We start from the raw sequence: 16947 nt of genomic DNA on the forward strand, positions 1-16947 counted from the left end.
AAATAGAGAACAGAGCAGAATGCATACTTGTTACTGACATGCTGGCTTTAGAAGAGTCTGTGCTGTTCTCGTCCAGTTTCTTCTCCTAAAATGATCAGAAGAATCTTCTGAGAAACAGGCTTGGAATATTAAGCCTAAAGTCTCTCCACGTGGGAAAAAATGAGTGTTCTTAACCCTGCCTGCCCATTATAACCACATGGGGAGCTTTATACTTGAAAAATACTAATGCTTGTGCTTTGCCACTGACCAGTTACATCATATTGGAGGAGGGTGGACAGTAGTGAGAAGTGGGGAGGGCAAGAGCATGGTGGTCGTTCCAGTTGTCCAGTGATTCCAGCGGGCAGTTAGAGTTGAGAGCTAATTGAGTTAATGTCGCCATTGTGACTGGATGTGGCATTGCACCTATATCCAGGAATGCTTTAGAAAGGAAAGGCTTTAATAATCTTTATTATAATAATAAATAATAAATCTTTATTATAATAATCTTTATTATAATAATAAATAATAAATCTTTATTATAATAATCTTTACTTAGATCAGTCTAGTTTAGGGGAGACCTCTGTGCAATACCTGGGGAGTTTCTATAACCTCTTCTCTGTTAATAGGCTTTAGACTCACCTTCAGGGACTGCATGCCAAAATGTAACAGAACCTGCAGATGCTCTTCTCTGTACGGCTAACCCACAGCACAGGGATTGTTCCCCAGTCAAGAGAGCCTCAGTACATTTCCTCTCAATACAATATTCTTTATCATTGCTGAGGCTGTATTGCCAAAGTATGTCAGGATTCTGCCATCCATTTCACTTTTTTCTCAAGTCAATCCATAATTTGCTTTTGTTTTTTCAAATTACTATTAAAAAACATTTTCATTGTTAGCACAGGAACTTTTTTTTACTGGTTATTTTTATTTAAGGTTTGTCTTCAACTTTAACATTAGTTTGTAGTTGTTTATTAGCATGTTGTTTGATATTTATAATTGAAATTTGACTATCTGATCAACTTAAATTTCATTTCCATGTTAAGCTATATAATAACACAGCTACACTGTAAAAACGTATGCATGTGAAATCTGCCTTTTCTACATTTTAAGCAAAATTACCTTTGTCCTCTGTCTTTTCTCCTCAGAATGGGCAACAGCTGTATCGGCACATATATTTGGGTTGTAAAGAGGAAGACAATGTTCAGAAAAACTATGAACTACTTTATACTTCTCTTGCTCTTATAACTATTGAACTGGCTAATGAAGAAGTAGTTATTGATCTCATTCGACTGGCCATTGCTTTACAGGTATGCTTTCATAACCATTCACTGCAGAAAACATTTTTTATAAAGCAGACACCATCTTTGAAATGTTGCCGTTATCCAAGGACATGAATTTTAAAAGGGAGGTATCTAGTTGTAAATCTAAAATACTCAAGACTATGATTTCATTCTTCGTTTATTCCTTTTACATGTGTTGCATGAGCATCAACTTGTGTGCTAAATATCCTTCAAGGCCACAGGGATATAGTGTGATGAAGCAGACAAACATAGTCCCTGTATCCACACTTCCTACACTGGGGGGGATAGTCACTAAATAAGAATGACATACATGCAGTTGTTTAATTAGAGTTGCATAAGTGTTATGTAATAGAAGGACAGTATGCAATGGCTATATATGCATGTGCGTGTGTGTGTGTATATATATAAGAACAGGAAAGGCTTTCCTAGGGAAGAGAGTTTAAGTTGAAAAAATTAACTCTCTTGTAAAAGAACATTCGTTTTCCTTTCAGAATTGTTTTAGAAAATAACTTCTGATAAAGTGGCATTTTTGTTAGCTTTCCAAACTACCTGCAGTTTTCCAGTGTAATCAGAGAAAATGCTGGTGAAGTATAAGAACTTGATCTCTCTGATGTGTTTGTTTCTTATTAAAGGACAGTGCAATTATCAATGAGGATAATTTGCCAATGTTCCATCGTTGTGGAATCATGGCACTGGTTGCAGCATACCTCAACTTTGTAAGTCAGATGATAGCTGTCCCTGCATTTTGCCAGCATGTTAGCAAGGTAATGTATTTAGAAAAGTCCTTAAATTTGAATTTTGTACAGAATTGCTAATTTTATTCCAATGATGATTATTTTTAACTTTGGTGATTACGTATCAAATTAAGATAATTCTATAAAAATCTACAGCCAGTAAACTGAAACTACAGCTAAAACTGCAGCTACTGTTTTTATATTTTCTTAGATGCATGTTGTTTTATTATAGTTTAATGTAGTGGTTGAATGGAATATATGGTTTTCTTTTAGAATACCTTATGTGATTTATTCTATGACTTTTTTCCTTTGAACCCTTATGACTCTTAGTATGTAAATTTTCTTAAATTATACTCTTTTGTTGTTTATTCTGAACTACTTGAGGCAGATCTCAAAAGTTGAATAATTAATGTGCATCTCAGAGAATTGTCTTGTGTCTTTCAAATATATTTAGTTGTCTTTAGCAGTAACTCTTACATCGTTATTTGCATGACTTAATAAACATTTCAATGCCCCCAAGTTACCTAGCAGAAAAAGTCCACTTTTAAAGACATCTGTAAGAGAGAACTTTATTTTTCTTAAATTGGAAGCACATCATTTAGTCCTTGCTAAAATGTAGACTTGTAGTGTACTCTAAGAAACAAAACTCATCCATTCATTAATCAGACATTTGAGTGAATATTTGATGCCCACCACTAGAGAAGTAAATACTACAAAAGCAGAGTGCCTCTTTGCTCACAGTTCATTGGAGGAGCCAGACCACACAAGTGCCTGGAGACCTTGTACACAGGCTGCAAAAGGTAATGCAGCAGGTGGAGGATGGTGATTTGTAAAGCGATTTCCAAAATAGTGCATTTGAGAAAATAGATATTCTTGCTTTATTATAATAGGCTTAATCAAATGTAATGTGTCATCATTTTTTGCTTTATATATTATTTTATTGTCACAGTTTTATCTGTTAAATTTTAAAAATAATAGATGTGAAAACAAAACAAACTTTACATTTGGGCTGTAAACTTAGCTTAAATTCAAAAACAAAGTGATGGTATTTCTTATAAATGTTTAAAGTTGTGTTGTTTTTAAGCTGTTTTCTGAGTTTTTATAGCAAGGTCCTGAGGGGTAGGGTTTTTGATTTTTGTTCTGTTTTTGAATATTTTTTAGGTTATTGAAATTCGAACTATGGAAGCCCCTTATTTTCTACCAGAGCATATCTTCAGAGATAAGTGCATGTATGTTAATTCTTTACATTTTAAGGATGGGGTACTGACTTGATAAACCCATCAGTAATAATTATAAAGGAGTAAATATTGTTACAGTAGTTCCTGGTGCTTTATACTAATCATCGTTTTGTGTCATTTAATTCATTTAATTATTTCCCTTGTTATAAAAGGGCCTGCACATTATGGATGTTGACTTATGCACAACATGGAGTCAATCTTGAAAAAATTTTTTAAGAATAAGACTTGGCCAGGCGCAGTGGTTCACGCCTGTAATCCTAACACTTCGGGAGGCTGAGGCGGGTGAATCACCTGAGGTCAGGAGTTTTAGACCAGCTTGGCCAACATGGCGAAACCCCGTCTCTACTAAAAAATACTAAAATTAGCTGGGTATGGTGGCATGTGCATGTAGGCCCAGCTACTCAGGAGGCTGAGGCTGGAGAATCGCTTGATCCCAGGAGGTGGAGGTTGCAGTGAGCCAAGATCACACCACTGCACTCCAGCCTGGGCGAAAGAGCAGAGCGAGACTCCATCTCAAAAAAAAAAGATAAGAAAACTTACCCCACTTTTTAAAAAATGTTGGATATGTCTCTTAAATATAGCATATTTTATGTTCTCATATGTAAATGATCAAACCTTTACGAGAGTACAGTATCCTGTTGAAGACGTTCAGTAATAGGTAACAATACTCAAAATATTGTGGAAGAAAGAATGTATTAAGGAAAATCAGTGTTATTTCCTGCATTATTTCTTGTTCTCTAAAGAAAAGTATATATATGAATAATATTTTGTTTGAACTTTTGGGCTATAAAAGCAGTTTATTTTGAAAGCATCAGCATAAGATAATATCAAGCAGTTTGCAAGGAAAGTGAAACCTTATGTGGGTGGGCAAGTACTTCCTAACACTTAGCTGGCTAATGTGGTTTTCATTAACAATCAGTGGGCTAATGATTTTTTTTTTTTTTTGTCTCTCAGTACACTTTTTAATTAACATGACGATAAAAGCTACATTTAGTGTTCTTTATTACTTAACAAGTAAAGATCAACAGAGTAATATAAGGCTGAATTCACTATTGGAATGTTACTGAGAGAAGAATCACTGCAGAATGGTTAATATATGGGACCACATACTGTGTGTTTTTAAAGAGCTCAAATTAGTTGCCTTAAATATACTGATTTTTCTACTACAGTTTACATTGTGTTTATATTTAGAATATTGAGGCTTTTGCTCTGGAATGTTTTGCATAGTAACTTATTTTTGCTCAGTAATTTAATACTGAATGATTGTTGTTTTGATGAACTTCGCAGGCTTCCAAAATCTTTAGAGAAGCATGAAAAAGATTTGTACTTTCTGACCAACAAGATTGCAGAGTCTCTAGGTGGGAGTGGATATAGTGTTGAGAGATTGTCAGTTCCATATGTACCACAAGTAACAGGTAAGAGGAGGATAATTAGAACTCTCACTCTGGTGATTGCTTATGTTATAGTAATTTTTTCATTACCCAGTTACCAATGAAAATTAATTCTGGTGTGTGTCCTTACTATAGCCCAGCCATTTTCAAATGCTTAAGAGTATTTACTTCTGTTTTTTAATTTTGCTATTGAAAACCTTCAGTAAATCTCTAATGACATAGATATGATTTTACCAGGAGCAAATCAAGTCCTTGAATATTTATTGTTATAATACTTAATATTTTATTTAATAGTATATTTTAAAGTGAGATCTTTTCTTATTAAATGATATTCTATTTACTTTATGGAAATTGATGAAAATTGTTTAATGATAAGTGATTATTTAGGTTAATGAATTAGGCAACTTTCGTTATTTGAAAGAGTACAGACTGTTGTTATATAAATAAAACTACGAACTTTTTGAGTTAGGGATTTTTTTTTCTCTGTGAACTATATATTTCCTTCTATTTTTCCCATTGCCTGAAATAATTCTGTTTGAAGGCAAAATTGCATAGTGTCTTGTATTCAACTTTCACTGTAAAAATTAAAATCAAAGAATTTATGTCTTATGCTTTCATTTTAATTTGGTGACTATATAAATATTAAATTTTGTAAGTGAATTAGTTCTTTGGGGACACCTCTGTTCTACAAGAGAACCATTTGATTTCACTTAGAAAGATTTCTGGATTAGTCACTACAAGTAGTGCAGTCTTTGTAAATGGCTTTTTTTTAATAACATGGATCCAAAATATATACATTTAGTACAGTAATAGTTGTTCATAACAGTCTGAGATGTTAATGAGTGCTTTTGCATTTTCTTTTAAATTTTATGCTATAAAAGATTGTGTTCCTCAGGAACTCCTTGAGGAAATAAAAGTGCTAAGAATAAAAGATTATTAGAGCTTTATAATTTAAAATATTAAAAAAACATTTAAAATATTTTACTCTTATAATTTGAATTTAGCTCTCTTTCCTTCAAGCAAAAAACCTCTTAAACCCAGGCACAAGCACAAAGGTAAATCCAGTTGTCAGTTTGGCCTGCCCTTTCCCTTACCTGTCCTCTAGGAAAATAGCTTAATAAAATGTGCCTTTTAGAAAATGGGGCCAGTGGCCTGCATATTTTCTATAGTTAGTTTAATTATTATTTTCCTTTATCTTCCTTATAGCCCTAGTTTATTTTTACGCCTGTTATTTCTTTTTACCCTGTTCCTTTAACTCTTAACAATTTTTAATGAAAGCTCTGGTACTTTCAAAATTTTTAACAAATGGTCTGCACTTCCCTGATTCCTCCCACCCCTAAAAAAGATGTATTCTCTCATAATGCATCTCTACCAATGACTAGAAGAATTCTGTATATTTTAGTGTCTACTTAATTGTATAACTGCACTACTAGAAATCCTACTAGATTTTTCTGATTTGTGAAGACTGATAGTTTAGAACCTATCTGTGGCATTAGTATCCTACCTTAATGCAGAAACAGAATAAACAGTGATATTTTATGGGATACTGAATCTGTAATTAAATTTCGTTTTTCTGTGTAACCATCAGATATTCATTTAAAAAATTCAAGGGATTTAAGAACAATGTATTAAAATAAAAAGCAGAACATATTTAGTTTGTTGTGTGTCATGTAGTACCCATCATCATCACAATAGTAGCTACCATTTATTATGCACTGTGTGCTAGGCACTGAGATAAGTGCTTAGTATTCATTTTCTTATGTAATTCTCATAATGGTTTGGTGAGGAAGATAGCATTATCTTTGTTTACAAATGAGGATAGTGAGGCTAAAATTGAATTAAATGATTAGGTGACACCACTAACCGCCTCTCCAGTTAGTTGCTTAATAAATTATTTGATTTCACTATTTTTCAGGGACTCAAATATTGTTCAGGCATCCAGAAAGATTCAGATTGATTTTTACCATTTCTTTCTCTAATTTCTACTGAGTGCCTACAATGTAATATATATCAGGCACTGTTATGACTTTCATAGGGTAGAAAGATGTTAAGATGCAATTCTTATCCTCAAGGAATACAGTCTAGTGGGAAAAGCAGATGAATGAATGAAACACAGTGATAACTAGATCTAGAGAAAGAATGATGATCTACCTAAAGTTTATTGAACTGTTGATGCCTGGCATCATCATAATGTGGTTGATAAATGTTAGCTGATTATTGTATTTTACTTATCTCTAATCAACCTAGAATTCGAATGAATAGTGTATGTTTAGGCCTGTACCAAGTACTGCTTTGTGAGGGGAAAACAGTAGTGTCCCCCATCTGAATCGTTCAGAGGTACCAGTGGCTTCAGTCAACTCATACAGTTATTTAAGTATTAAGCGAGCACCTCCAGTGTGCCAGCTGCTGTGCAAGCAAAAGCCAGAATGAACAAGATGGGTAGGTCCCTACTTTCACAAAGCTCACAGTCTCTCTTAAATGTATTGTTCACTTGAACCACAAAACACAGCAGCTGATTTGGTATTATTCTAGGTGCATAGGAAATAAGTTAATTTCATTATATAATTTTTCTCTAAGAAGATAAATAACCAGGCAATTGTAATATGACTATTCGGCTATTATTAGGGACATTTAGGGTCCTCCAATAGCACATACAAATATTTAATCCAGGTTTGGCTGGCCAGGGATATCTTCCAGAGGAAAAAGCCTCTAAGATGAGCTTGAAACAGGTGTTAGGCAAGTGAACTGTGCTTCATATGGTAGTAACAACATGTGTGAAGGAATGAGGTAGGCAAGAACAGGATTTGTTCCGTGAATTAATATAGAGTAACAGCAGACTTCAGGGAGTGGAGTTAGGAATTGTAAAGCAAGGTGAACTAGTTTGAACTCTGTTCTGAAGGCAATGGGGAAGCATGAGTGATTTTAATCAGAGGATAACATGATCAGAGTTGCATTTTAGAAGTAGTACTTTGGTTGTAATTTTGCAAACTGGAGATGGGGTGACTATTTATTTTGATGGCATGTTAGTCATCCTTAGGAGAAATGACAGTGGCCCATAGTAAAGAGGCATCAGTGAGGATACAGAGTAGGTAGATTCTAGAAAAATTTATGAGAGAGAATTTATAGGCATTTGATTGGTATGGAGAGACAAGAAGAAAGCCAGGGATTTTGTCCAGGATTCTGGCTTGGGCACTTGAGTGAATGGTGTAAAACTGAGGGGATGCATAGGATTTACTTACCATTTCATTTGCTTGTTTTTTTGTGTGTGTTTTGTTTTTCTGGGAGGGATGACAGATATAGCTGGTGTATTAGTCCATTTTCACACTGCTGATAGAGACATACCAGAGACTGGGCAATTTACAAAAGAAAGAGGTTTAATTAGACTTACAGTTCCATGTGGCTGGGGAAGGTCTCACAATCATGGCAGAGGGTGAAAGACAATTCTTACATGGCAGTGGCAAGAAAGAATGAGGAAGAAGCAAAAGCAGAAACCCCTGATAAACTGATCAGATCTCATGAGACTTATTCACTATCACGAGAATAATGTGGGAAAGACCAACCCTCATGATTCAGTTACCTCCCACTGTGTCCCTCCCACAACGGGTGGGAATTCTTCAGATGCAATTCAAGTTGAGACTTGGGTGGGGACACAGCCAAACCATATCAGCTGCGTTCAAGTGAAGAAGGAAAGAAGTACATATTTCAGCTGAAACTCTCTATAAGTAGTTTTGAATCTGGGGTGGTAGAAGGATAGAGTTTTTATTAATAGAAATGAATAGGAAAAAGTGGCTGGTTTTGGAGATAAACCTCTTGTTGAGTTTGACAGTGGAGCATGCAAGTAAAGTAGCTTGTAGGCAGTTAGGAGATAGGACTGGGTTTTGTGTGAGGGTTAGGAGGTTATAATGAAAATTTTGAAAACAGCAACATAGGGGATTTTGCTAAAGCCTTCAGGGAGGATGACTTCTCACAGTGAAGGCATGGAGAGAAAGAGGATGGAATGGCTTTAGACAGTTCTCTTTTCCCGAGGAGAGGCCATGTTGGGAAGGAACGTAAAGCTCCAAAGCCGAAAGTCTCAAGAATGTGAAAGGAAAGTAAGGTAATGTTGGAATGTGGGTGCTAGGAAGTTGGGGGGTGAGAAGGCAGGTAGAGGAGCTTCCAAAAAGGGAAAGGTGGCACAAATTGCTGAAGCTTCAGAGAAGTAGAAAATTGATTAAGACCTGTCTTTGGATTTTCCTAGAAGATGATTATTGATCACCTTTGAGACAACATTATATTTCCTTTTTGTTCTCAATGATTTTGCCGCTCAGTGACCCCTTTCCTGCCCCCATACTTGTCTTTTCTTTTTTATTATTGGCTTCAACATGACTTTCTTTCTGCAACCCCTCAGCTTTCATAAATTAACCCAGAAATTATTTTATAGCCTCCTTTGAGAGAAGCCCTTATTTTCACTTCCGGTGAGACCTTGAAAGTTAATTTACCTAGATGCTATAAGCAGATCAGCAGGCATGACCACATACTGCTTTGTGGCAATTCCATTGATGTCTTTATGTCCAGTTATTTGTATCAAAGCATATGATTATGAAGGAAAAACAAAAAATACAGGGTCTAGGTTAACTCAGCAGTAGCCACATGCAGGATATAAAATATTCTCATCCTGAAAATTCTTGCAAAACGATGTGTCCTGTTTTGTTGCAGTTGAGTATGTACTGATTCTGTACCTTCAGCCTTCATGCAGTAGAACCTGGATGACTTTTGTATGGGAGATACAAAACCCAGAGTCTCACTGAATTTCGTGCATGGATATATAGGTCAGACATCAGTGTACATGACGGTAGTACAAGGGTGAAGGATGATGGAAGGGAAGTTCATTAATAACTGGTAGTAAGTTTTTGTAGCTCAGAAGAAAGAGGGACAAGTAGAAATAATTGGAGTAATATTTAACACTTTAAGGAAGCGATGTGATGTTCAGATAGGCCTTGAAAGATAAGAATCTCTGTAGTGAAGAGGATGACAAAGAAGGGCAGGAAATGACATGATTCTAGAAAGCAGATATCCCACAGCGTGCACAGAGGTTAGAAAACAGGCATCTTTGAGTTGAACACTAGATTAATTAGGGAAGGTTGAAGTTACTGTTGGTAAGATCTGATGAGAGAGCCTAGAATGTCCTTTTAATTCACAAGCAGTTTGGGGGGCATAGCTTGGGAAGTTATGTGGTTAGTGTTTTAAGAAGCTTAGTTAACATGGTGGTGACATACAGGTAAAATTGTAGAAAGGTCTGTCAATAGGATGGACTGAGTTACTGGTTCTCAGCTAAGGGTGAATTTTGCAATCTTGGGGAAATTTTTAGTTGTCACAACTGGGACAGAGAGAGATGAGACAGGCCTATTGGCATCTAGTGCATAGAAGCTAGGAATGCTGCTGAACATCTTATAATACAAGGGACAGCTTCCCACAGCAAGAGTTATCTGGCCAAAAATGTCCATAGTGTCAAGGTTAAGAAACCCTAGCTAGGTTATGCTATAGTAGCAAACAACCCCAAGTTCTTAATGGTTTGAAACAGTAAAGATTTATTTATTGCTCAGACTCGCTGTACATAACTATACATCATCCACATTCTGGAATCCAAGCTAATGGAGCTACCACTGTCTCGCACATTACTCATACTGTATTGGCCAGGACTTGTTACAGAACCCCTCCTAACCACAGAGAGGACAGAAATTGCAGTCTTGTCACATCCCCAGAAAGGGGCAAACTATAATATTGACTAACAGCATTAGTTACAACCATGGAAGGCTATCTTGGAGTAGAGGAGTTGTCAGTAAGAGAGAAACCAGTTTCTTGCTGATTGCTGTTAATTCTTCATTCTTTGCCCCTTCAGTAAAGTAAAATCACAGTATATACAGAATGGGATTAGAAAGATGGAGCATAGGCTGGGCACAGTGGCTCACACCTGTAATCCTGGAACTTTGGGAGGCCGAGGTAGGAGGATTGCTTGAAGCCAAGAGTTGAGACCAGCTTGAGAAAAAAAAAAAATACCCGATTTCTACAAAAAGTTAAAACAAAAAATTTAGCCAGTTGATTCCATGTCTTTGCTGTTGTGAGCAGTGCTGCAATGAACATAGGTGTGTGCAAACCAACACAGGAACAGAAAACCAAATACCACATGTTCTCACTTGTAAGTGGGAGCTGAATGATGAGAACACACAGACACATAGAGGGCAACAATGCACACTGGGACCTGTTGGAGGGTGGAGGGTGGGAGAAAGGAGAGCATCCAGAAAACAACTAATGGATACTAGACTTAATATGTGGGTGATGAAATAATCTGTACAACAAACCCCCATGACACAAATTTATGTTTATAACAAACCTGCGCATGTACCCCTGAACTTAAAAGTTAAAAAAAATTAACTGGGCACGGTGGCACATGCCTGTAGTCCTGACTACTCGGGAGGCTAAAATGGGAGAATCACGTGAGCCCAAGAGTTTGAGGCTGCAGTGAGCTCTGATCACACCACTGTACTCCAGCCAGGGTGACAGAGAAGAGACACTGTCTCAGGAAGAAAAAAAAGAGAGAGAGAGAAAGAGGAAGTGTTGCCAGATGATACAGTAACTCTGCTGTTACGCTGATTCTAGACCTGAGCTTCCCTACTGTTTTGGGGGAACATTATAGGTGTGTCTGGGTACTGTTCTCCTTAGCTCTTCAGGTAGCTGGAGAGGGCCTGGGGCAGTCTGAGCCTGCAATATGATCAGGCCCTTCCATTTATCTCTGTGTACCATGCATGCATTATAATTTAATGTGTGCAGTGAGGTAGAAAACCTTGGGAACTCTGCATTAAGCAGTGGGCTGCATTTGTTTAACAATTATAATTAGGACTGAAAATGATCTGTTTTAGAAAACTCTATTGGTAGTGTAGAAGGGAGAAACATACTAGGAAGACCCACTTGAAAGCTATACTAAGAGTTTAGGTAAGAAAAGATGAAGATTTTGAATGATGACACTCTTGAAAATAAATAGGACAATGTGGAGATAAAGATGGCTTATTTAGAGATGCGGAATTGGATTTAGAACATGTCAAATAGAATTGGTTAATAAGAAATTGGAAATGTTGAACTCAGAAAAGGAGGTGCCGGAATCCTGCTCAGTCACACAAGTATTTATAGAGTACTTACTAGGTGCCAGCTGCAACCCTAATAGTACCTGGGAACTCTTTGAGAGAGTTAGAAGTCCTGGGATGTGACCTGGGTGAGTACATTCCTTTTAGGACTGGGAGTAGAACAGTAGCCAACTTGGCATCATTGTCACCCTTTCTGAATTCTCTTCTGTATCGTAAAGGAAAAATTGGAGCTATGTTTTTTCAGAATCAGAGACTGACAATGAAAAGCACTCAGAAAAATTTGCAAGTAGAAGAGGAAAAACTATTATCTTTGAAAGACAGTGTAGCATTCAAATGGGTGGAGATCAGACTAGAAGCTTCCAGAAGCTTCTTGAGAATTACCATCTCCATGCTGCAGATTGAGACTATCCGATGGGTAGCCTAACTTTTACTCACTCAGCTTTCCAAGGGTTGAATAAGCCTCTAATTCTATATGTTAGAATACACAAAGTGACTTCCTTTTTTCGACTGTAATCATGATTATTGGATATTTTCCTAGCATCCTGTACTCTCATCACACTTTAATAATTTGTGTGATTTTATTGTATATTTTCCCTGTTAAACTGTAAGCTGCACGGGATGTGTAATGTCTATTCAGCAGACTGTCCCTAACACCTAACAGGATCTCTAATCACTTCCTAGATTTGTTGAGTATTGAATGCTAAAGTAGAAAAACAGAAGTAGAAAAGAATGTATGTAAGGACATTATGATCAACAAATTCAAATGTTCATGAAGTGGTTAAGCAGAAAATGGGCTAGGAATAGCTTTTGAATTTAGTGATTTGGAAGACCGTGGAATTTTATTTAAAAGCGCTGTCAGAAGAGTGGTTGGGGTTGGGATTATAATTACAGGACTTCAGCATAGTCAGTAGTGAAAAATCAGAGCAATTTGTTCAGACTGTACAAATGAATTGGGGGCACAAAAGTAGATTAGCTAGAGCACTCAGGTAAAGACAACATCTTTCTGGAGAAGTGGTCAAATTATAAAGCAAAATAACAACAGCTGATGGAGATGACTGAATGGACAATGCTGGAGGAGATATTAATTGAAACAGCAAATTCTTTCAGCCCACAAATTGTAATGCACTGTAAACACCTTTAGACATTGCTTCCCAAACTGTCATCCTAGAACCAGAGTTAGCTGACAGCTTTCACTGTTTCGTGAAAATATTAGAGATATAAGGGCAATATTGTCAGTTTTCATTTAGGCTAAATGTATTAAGTTTAGATTATGTACTTCCTTCATTTGCTGTTTACACTGACTTGCTTTTTTTAATTAAACTATTCGGTAGTGGTTGTTGATGTTGCTGTCCTAAATGCCCCTTTTTGAAAAATAAAAATTCAATAACCTTATTTCAGTTCACCTCATCAATTTTACTTTTTAATCTGCTTCACGAAATGTAAAAGTCCGAGAACACACTGCTTTATGTATTTAGAAGGAACAAAAAAGACAAACTGTCTGAATTTTTTGACAGTTTTTGAAATCTGAAATAAGTAGAGTTTATAAATGAAAACCAACATAACATTTCTAACAAATAATGGGAAGGAAACAATTTTATTTTAGATGAAGATCGACTTTCTAGAAGAAAAAGCATTGTGGACACCGTATCCATTCAGGTGGATATTTTATCCAACAATGTTCCTTCTGATGATGTGGTAAGTTACTGAAAGTTTATGGTAGAGTACTGTCTTGGTAGACATCATTTAAAAGAATTTTTTGCCTTCCACACTTTCAAACAGGAGGAGATAAAACTCAATTATCCTCAAATCAACTAAATTATTAGTAGAAATTAATCTGATTTAGCTTTGAATTTATTTATAATTTATTTTACTGAACTCATTTCAGCTGTCTGTAAAGATATATAAACCTAACATTATATGTTACGATGTCAGATTTCACATTATAATTTAGTGTAATAAAAGGAACTGTAAAGTATAAGATTTTTTTTTGCTAGGAAACTTTATACAAAGCCTGTCATTAAATTAGTGGGCCCTCTAGGTCCTACTTATTTTAAAAAATTTAGGAAATGCAAATTACAGAAATAAATAGAACTATACATCCTCATGTGAAGCCAAATGCTCACTACCTTTGAAAAGTTTTAAAACTTCATCTATAAGGGAAAATGTTTTAATTATTTTGGATAGTAAGAATGTTGTTTAAGCTGTGTCAGTGAACTATGTACTCTGTAAGGACTGTGGCTTATTTAAAACATCATAGATTTCATGCTCTCCTCCCGTTTCAAAAAAGCACAAGAGTGTACCCTCCTGAGTTATAGGGGAAAAAGCAGCCAGTATTCTCTAGGACTTATTCTACACAAATCACCAGAGAATTTTTTCATAGTCAAGTAAAAAGGCCAAAATGCCAGCATGTCAGGTTTATCCATTGTTTGCCTTCCTAAGTATTTTATTATTTCTCATTGGTACAATATGCATAATTAAAAGAATATCCATATAGGGAAAGGGAAAGGAAGTTAGCTGAATTATGCTTTCTCAAGCCTCCCTCCTACCCCCTTAAAATTCCTATTGATTTATTTGTCTTCAGGTACTAAACCTATTTGGTGGCCAGAGTACAGCCAACTGACTTATGTTTTCTATGCCATTCAACTTCCCATTACATAGAAGTTATGTTTTATTAGGAACTTATCAGCACGGCATCAAGAGTAGTTGAAGAAGCACTTAGTGTTCATTTTGAAACTCAACGCATTAAGGCTAAAGTTTCTTACCAGTTTAAGGCTTAATAACAACTTTTCCCAAATTCACCTCTTTCTTCAGAGCTATTTAATTTATGCACTCCTTACCAGTAAGAAGAGTATCTTGCTAGTTCTGTCTTTTAATGATTATGAATTTGCCGCTATTACCTTTCTAGGGAAGAAATTCATCCAGAGTCTTAGATTATAAACTTAATTTTGTTAAGGGAACACTATGTGTTATTGACTGGTATTTTCACCTTTTCTCCTTTTGTTAACTATTCTTACTTTCAAAAATATATAGAGAACACTTGAAACTGTTGGAAAGAGTCAGTCTATTTTGATAAAATCAACTGAAAAAACATTTGCATAAAGACTCAATGTAGGGGAAAGATTCTTGACACAAATCTTACATTAAAAGTCTGTTAATATTTTTATTAACTTTTACAAGATCCTGTTGTTTTTCATTTACTATAAGTCCTAAGTCAAATATGTCTCACACCAAGCATCTGAAAAGTTAAGTACAGTGTAGTGTCACATTTGCTTGAGCACATTTGAGTTTCAGACTCATTTACCATTGTGGAATCTGCTTTTGGATATTAGAGATGTTTGTTCAAATACCAGAAGACAGAATAATACTATCTTCTAGGCTAAAACTAATTAATTACTTTCATATAATGGACAGGAGAAATTCACATCAGATAGACATTTTCCAGTTAATGGTGCAGCAGAATATCAAACTATTTTCTTAAAATGAATCAGATAAGAACATTGCTCATAAAAAATAACTTTTTTATTTTATCAAAATTATTTATAGTTTTATGTGTATAATCCTAGTTTATCCTGAGATGTATTTGCTTTTGCTTTTTAAACTTATAATTTAAAAAAAAGAGAGAGAATCAGAAGGTTGTTTAGATGGAGACCATAACAAACTTCTGTTTCCCTAAACTCAAATTGTTACTCTAGTCTATTGAAATACCTGATCCACTTGAGATCTGCCAGTTCTGACATTTGCAATTCCAACCTTGGCCTACTGAGAATCATTTGGTGAACTTTTTCTAAAAGTTGGCATATATAAAAAGATGTATATTATTTTCTTCTAAATAATACATTATTTCTTCTAAAAATGTGCTGATGCCATAAAATGTATTATTGATATTTTTATCATAAAGCAGTTGATTTTATACCTTTTACATATCTCAAAGCAAGAGGGAGATTTGAGAGACTCAAGGTAAAAGGTATTTTTAGAGAGTATAAATTGGTGGTTGACTTTAGAGGAATGCTTCCCAATGCATATATATGCACACTACACATATATATGCATATATGTGTGTATACACACACATTTTTATAACGATACCTAATTTAAATTAATGTATTCAAGAAGATAAATGACTAAAATAGAACAGAGGCATCTCTGTCTCCTGAGATAAAATTATCAGCTTGACTAATAGAATAAAGCACTATAGGCATGATTTTTTGCTTCCTTATATATGTATAACTGATATGAGTAAAACCTGAAATCACCACACTACTCTTCTCTCTAAAAGCTTATAGTAAGTGCTCGATTATTTAAGGGCATGGGCAGGATGTTATATATATTAAATTTTGAGTATATGTTAAATTTTTTGATATAAAATTAAGTCACTGGTTGACTGTAAAAGATTGTTGTTTTTTCTATTACAAATAACAGATCTTTGTTTTATATACATGTACTCCTGCCTTTTTTCCCCAAATACAACTGGAGAAACTTGTGTGTATGCTAGCATCTAGTCAATATTAGTCACACTCTGTGGTGCTAGATGCTATCAAATTACTATGATATTAGTAGAAGTGACATAGCAACTACTATAATTAGAAAAAGATGAATGGCAGATTTTATGTAGGCCCAAGGGCATTATATAGTCTAGGTTAGTGTTGTAGATCATAGATAAAGCAAAAGTCATAGATTATAAAGGGAATGTTGAAATTCCTTTAGGATGGTGCCTTTGCACCACTTCTCTATAACTCCAACATAACCAGTTTTCCCTCTAGAGTTGGAACAGATTGTAGTTTAGTAGATCACCAAATAAAGTACGTAGCTTGTATTTACCAGCTATGGTATATAAAAATATGAATCATTAAATGCTAGTAGAAAGCAGTTAGTCTTAAAAAAAAAAAAAAGATCCACAAAAGGGATGCGTGGGAGATAAGATTGAAGCAAAATTATAGAAAGTTGTATACCAGGCTGAGGGCTTTATATGTCACTTCACAGGAAGTATGTAAACACCGAAATTTAGTCAGTGTCATTATTAGAGTTGTGCTTTCGTAAAAAGAATCTCTCAAGTGTGACAAGGCTAAATTAGAAAGAAGAGAGTGGAGGTAGAGGCGAGTTAGGAGATCCTTGTAATAATCCACAGCTGATGGAATGAGGATCTAGAGTAGCCAGGCTGGAGGTAACAAAAAGGGACAGGAGGGCAG

At 35.4% G+C, this 16947-nt stretch overlaps 1 protein-coding gene across 4 annotated transcripts in view; it reads left to right on the forward strand.

Annotated features, from left to right (window-relative positions):
• The window catches only part of EFR3A (EFR3 homolog A), a 109304-nt gene that overhangs the window by 78853 nt on the left and 13504 nt on the right, over positions 1-16947 (forward strand). For all 4 annotated transcript variants that reach the window (XM_004047535.5, XM_019032554.4, XM_063709496.1 and 1 more), the window contains exons 15-19: positions 1125-1286; positions 1913-2044; positions 3176-3243; positions 4540-4667; positions 13365-13456. In XM_004047535.5, the coding sequence (XP_004047583.1) occupies positions 1125-1286; positions 1913-2044; positions 3176-3243; positions 4540-4667; positions 13365-13456 (582 nt within the window). The remainder of the gene's footprint in view (positions 1-1124; positions 1287-1912; positions 2045-3175; positions 3244-4539; positions 4668-13364; positions 13457-16947) is intronic.

Source organism: Gorilla gorilla, chromosome 7 (genome assembly GCF_029281585.2).
Source record: "Gorilla gorilla gorilla isolate KB3781 chromosome 7, NHGRI_mGorGor1-v2.1_pri, whole genome shotgun sequence".
Classification (NCBI taxonomy): domain Eukaryota; kingdom Metazoa; phylum Chordata; class Mammalia; order Primates; family Hominidae; genus Gorilla; species Gorilla gorilla.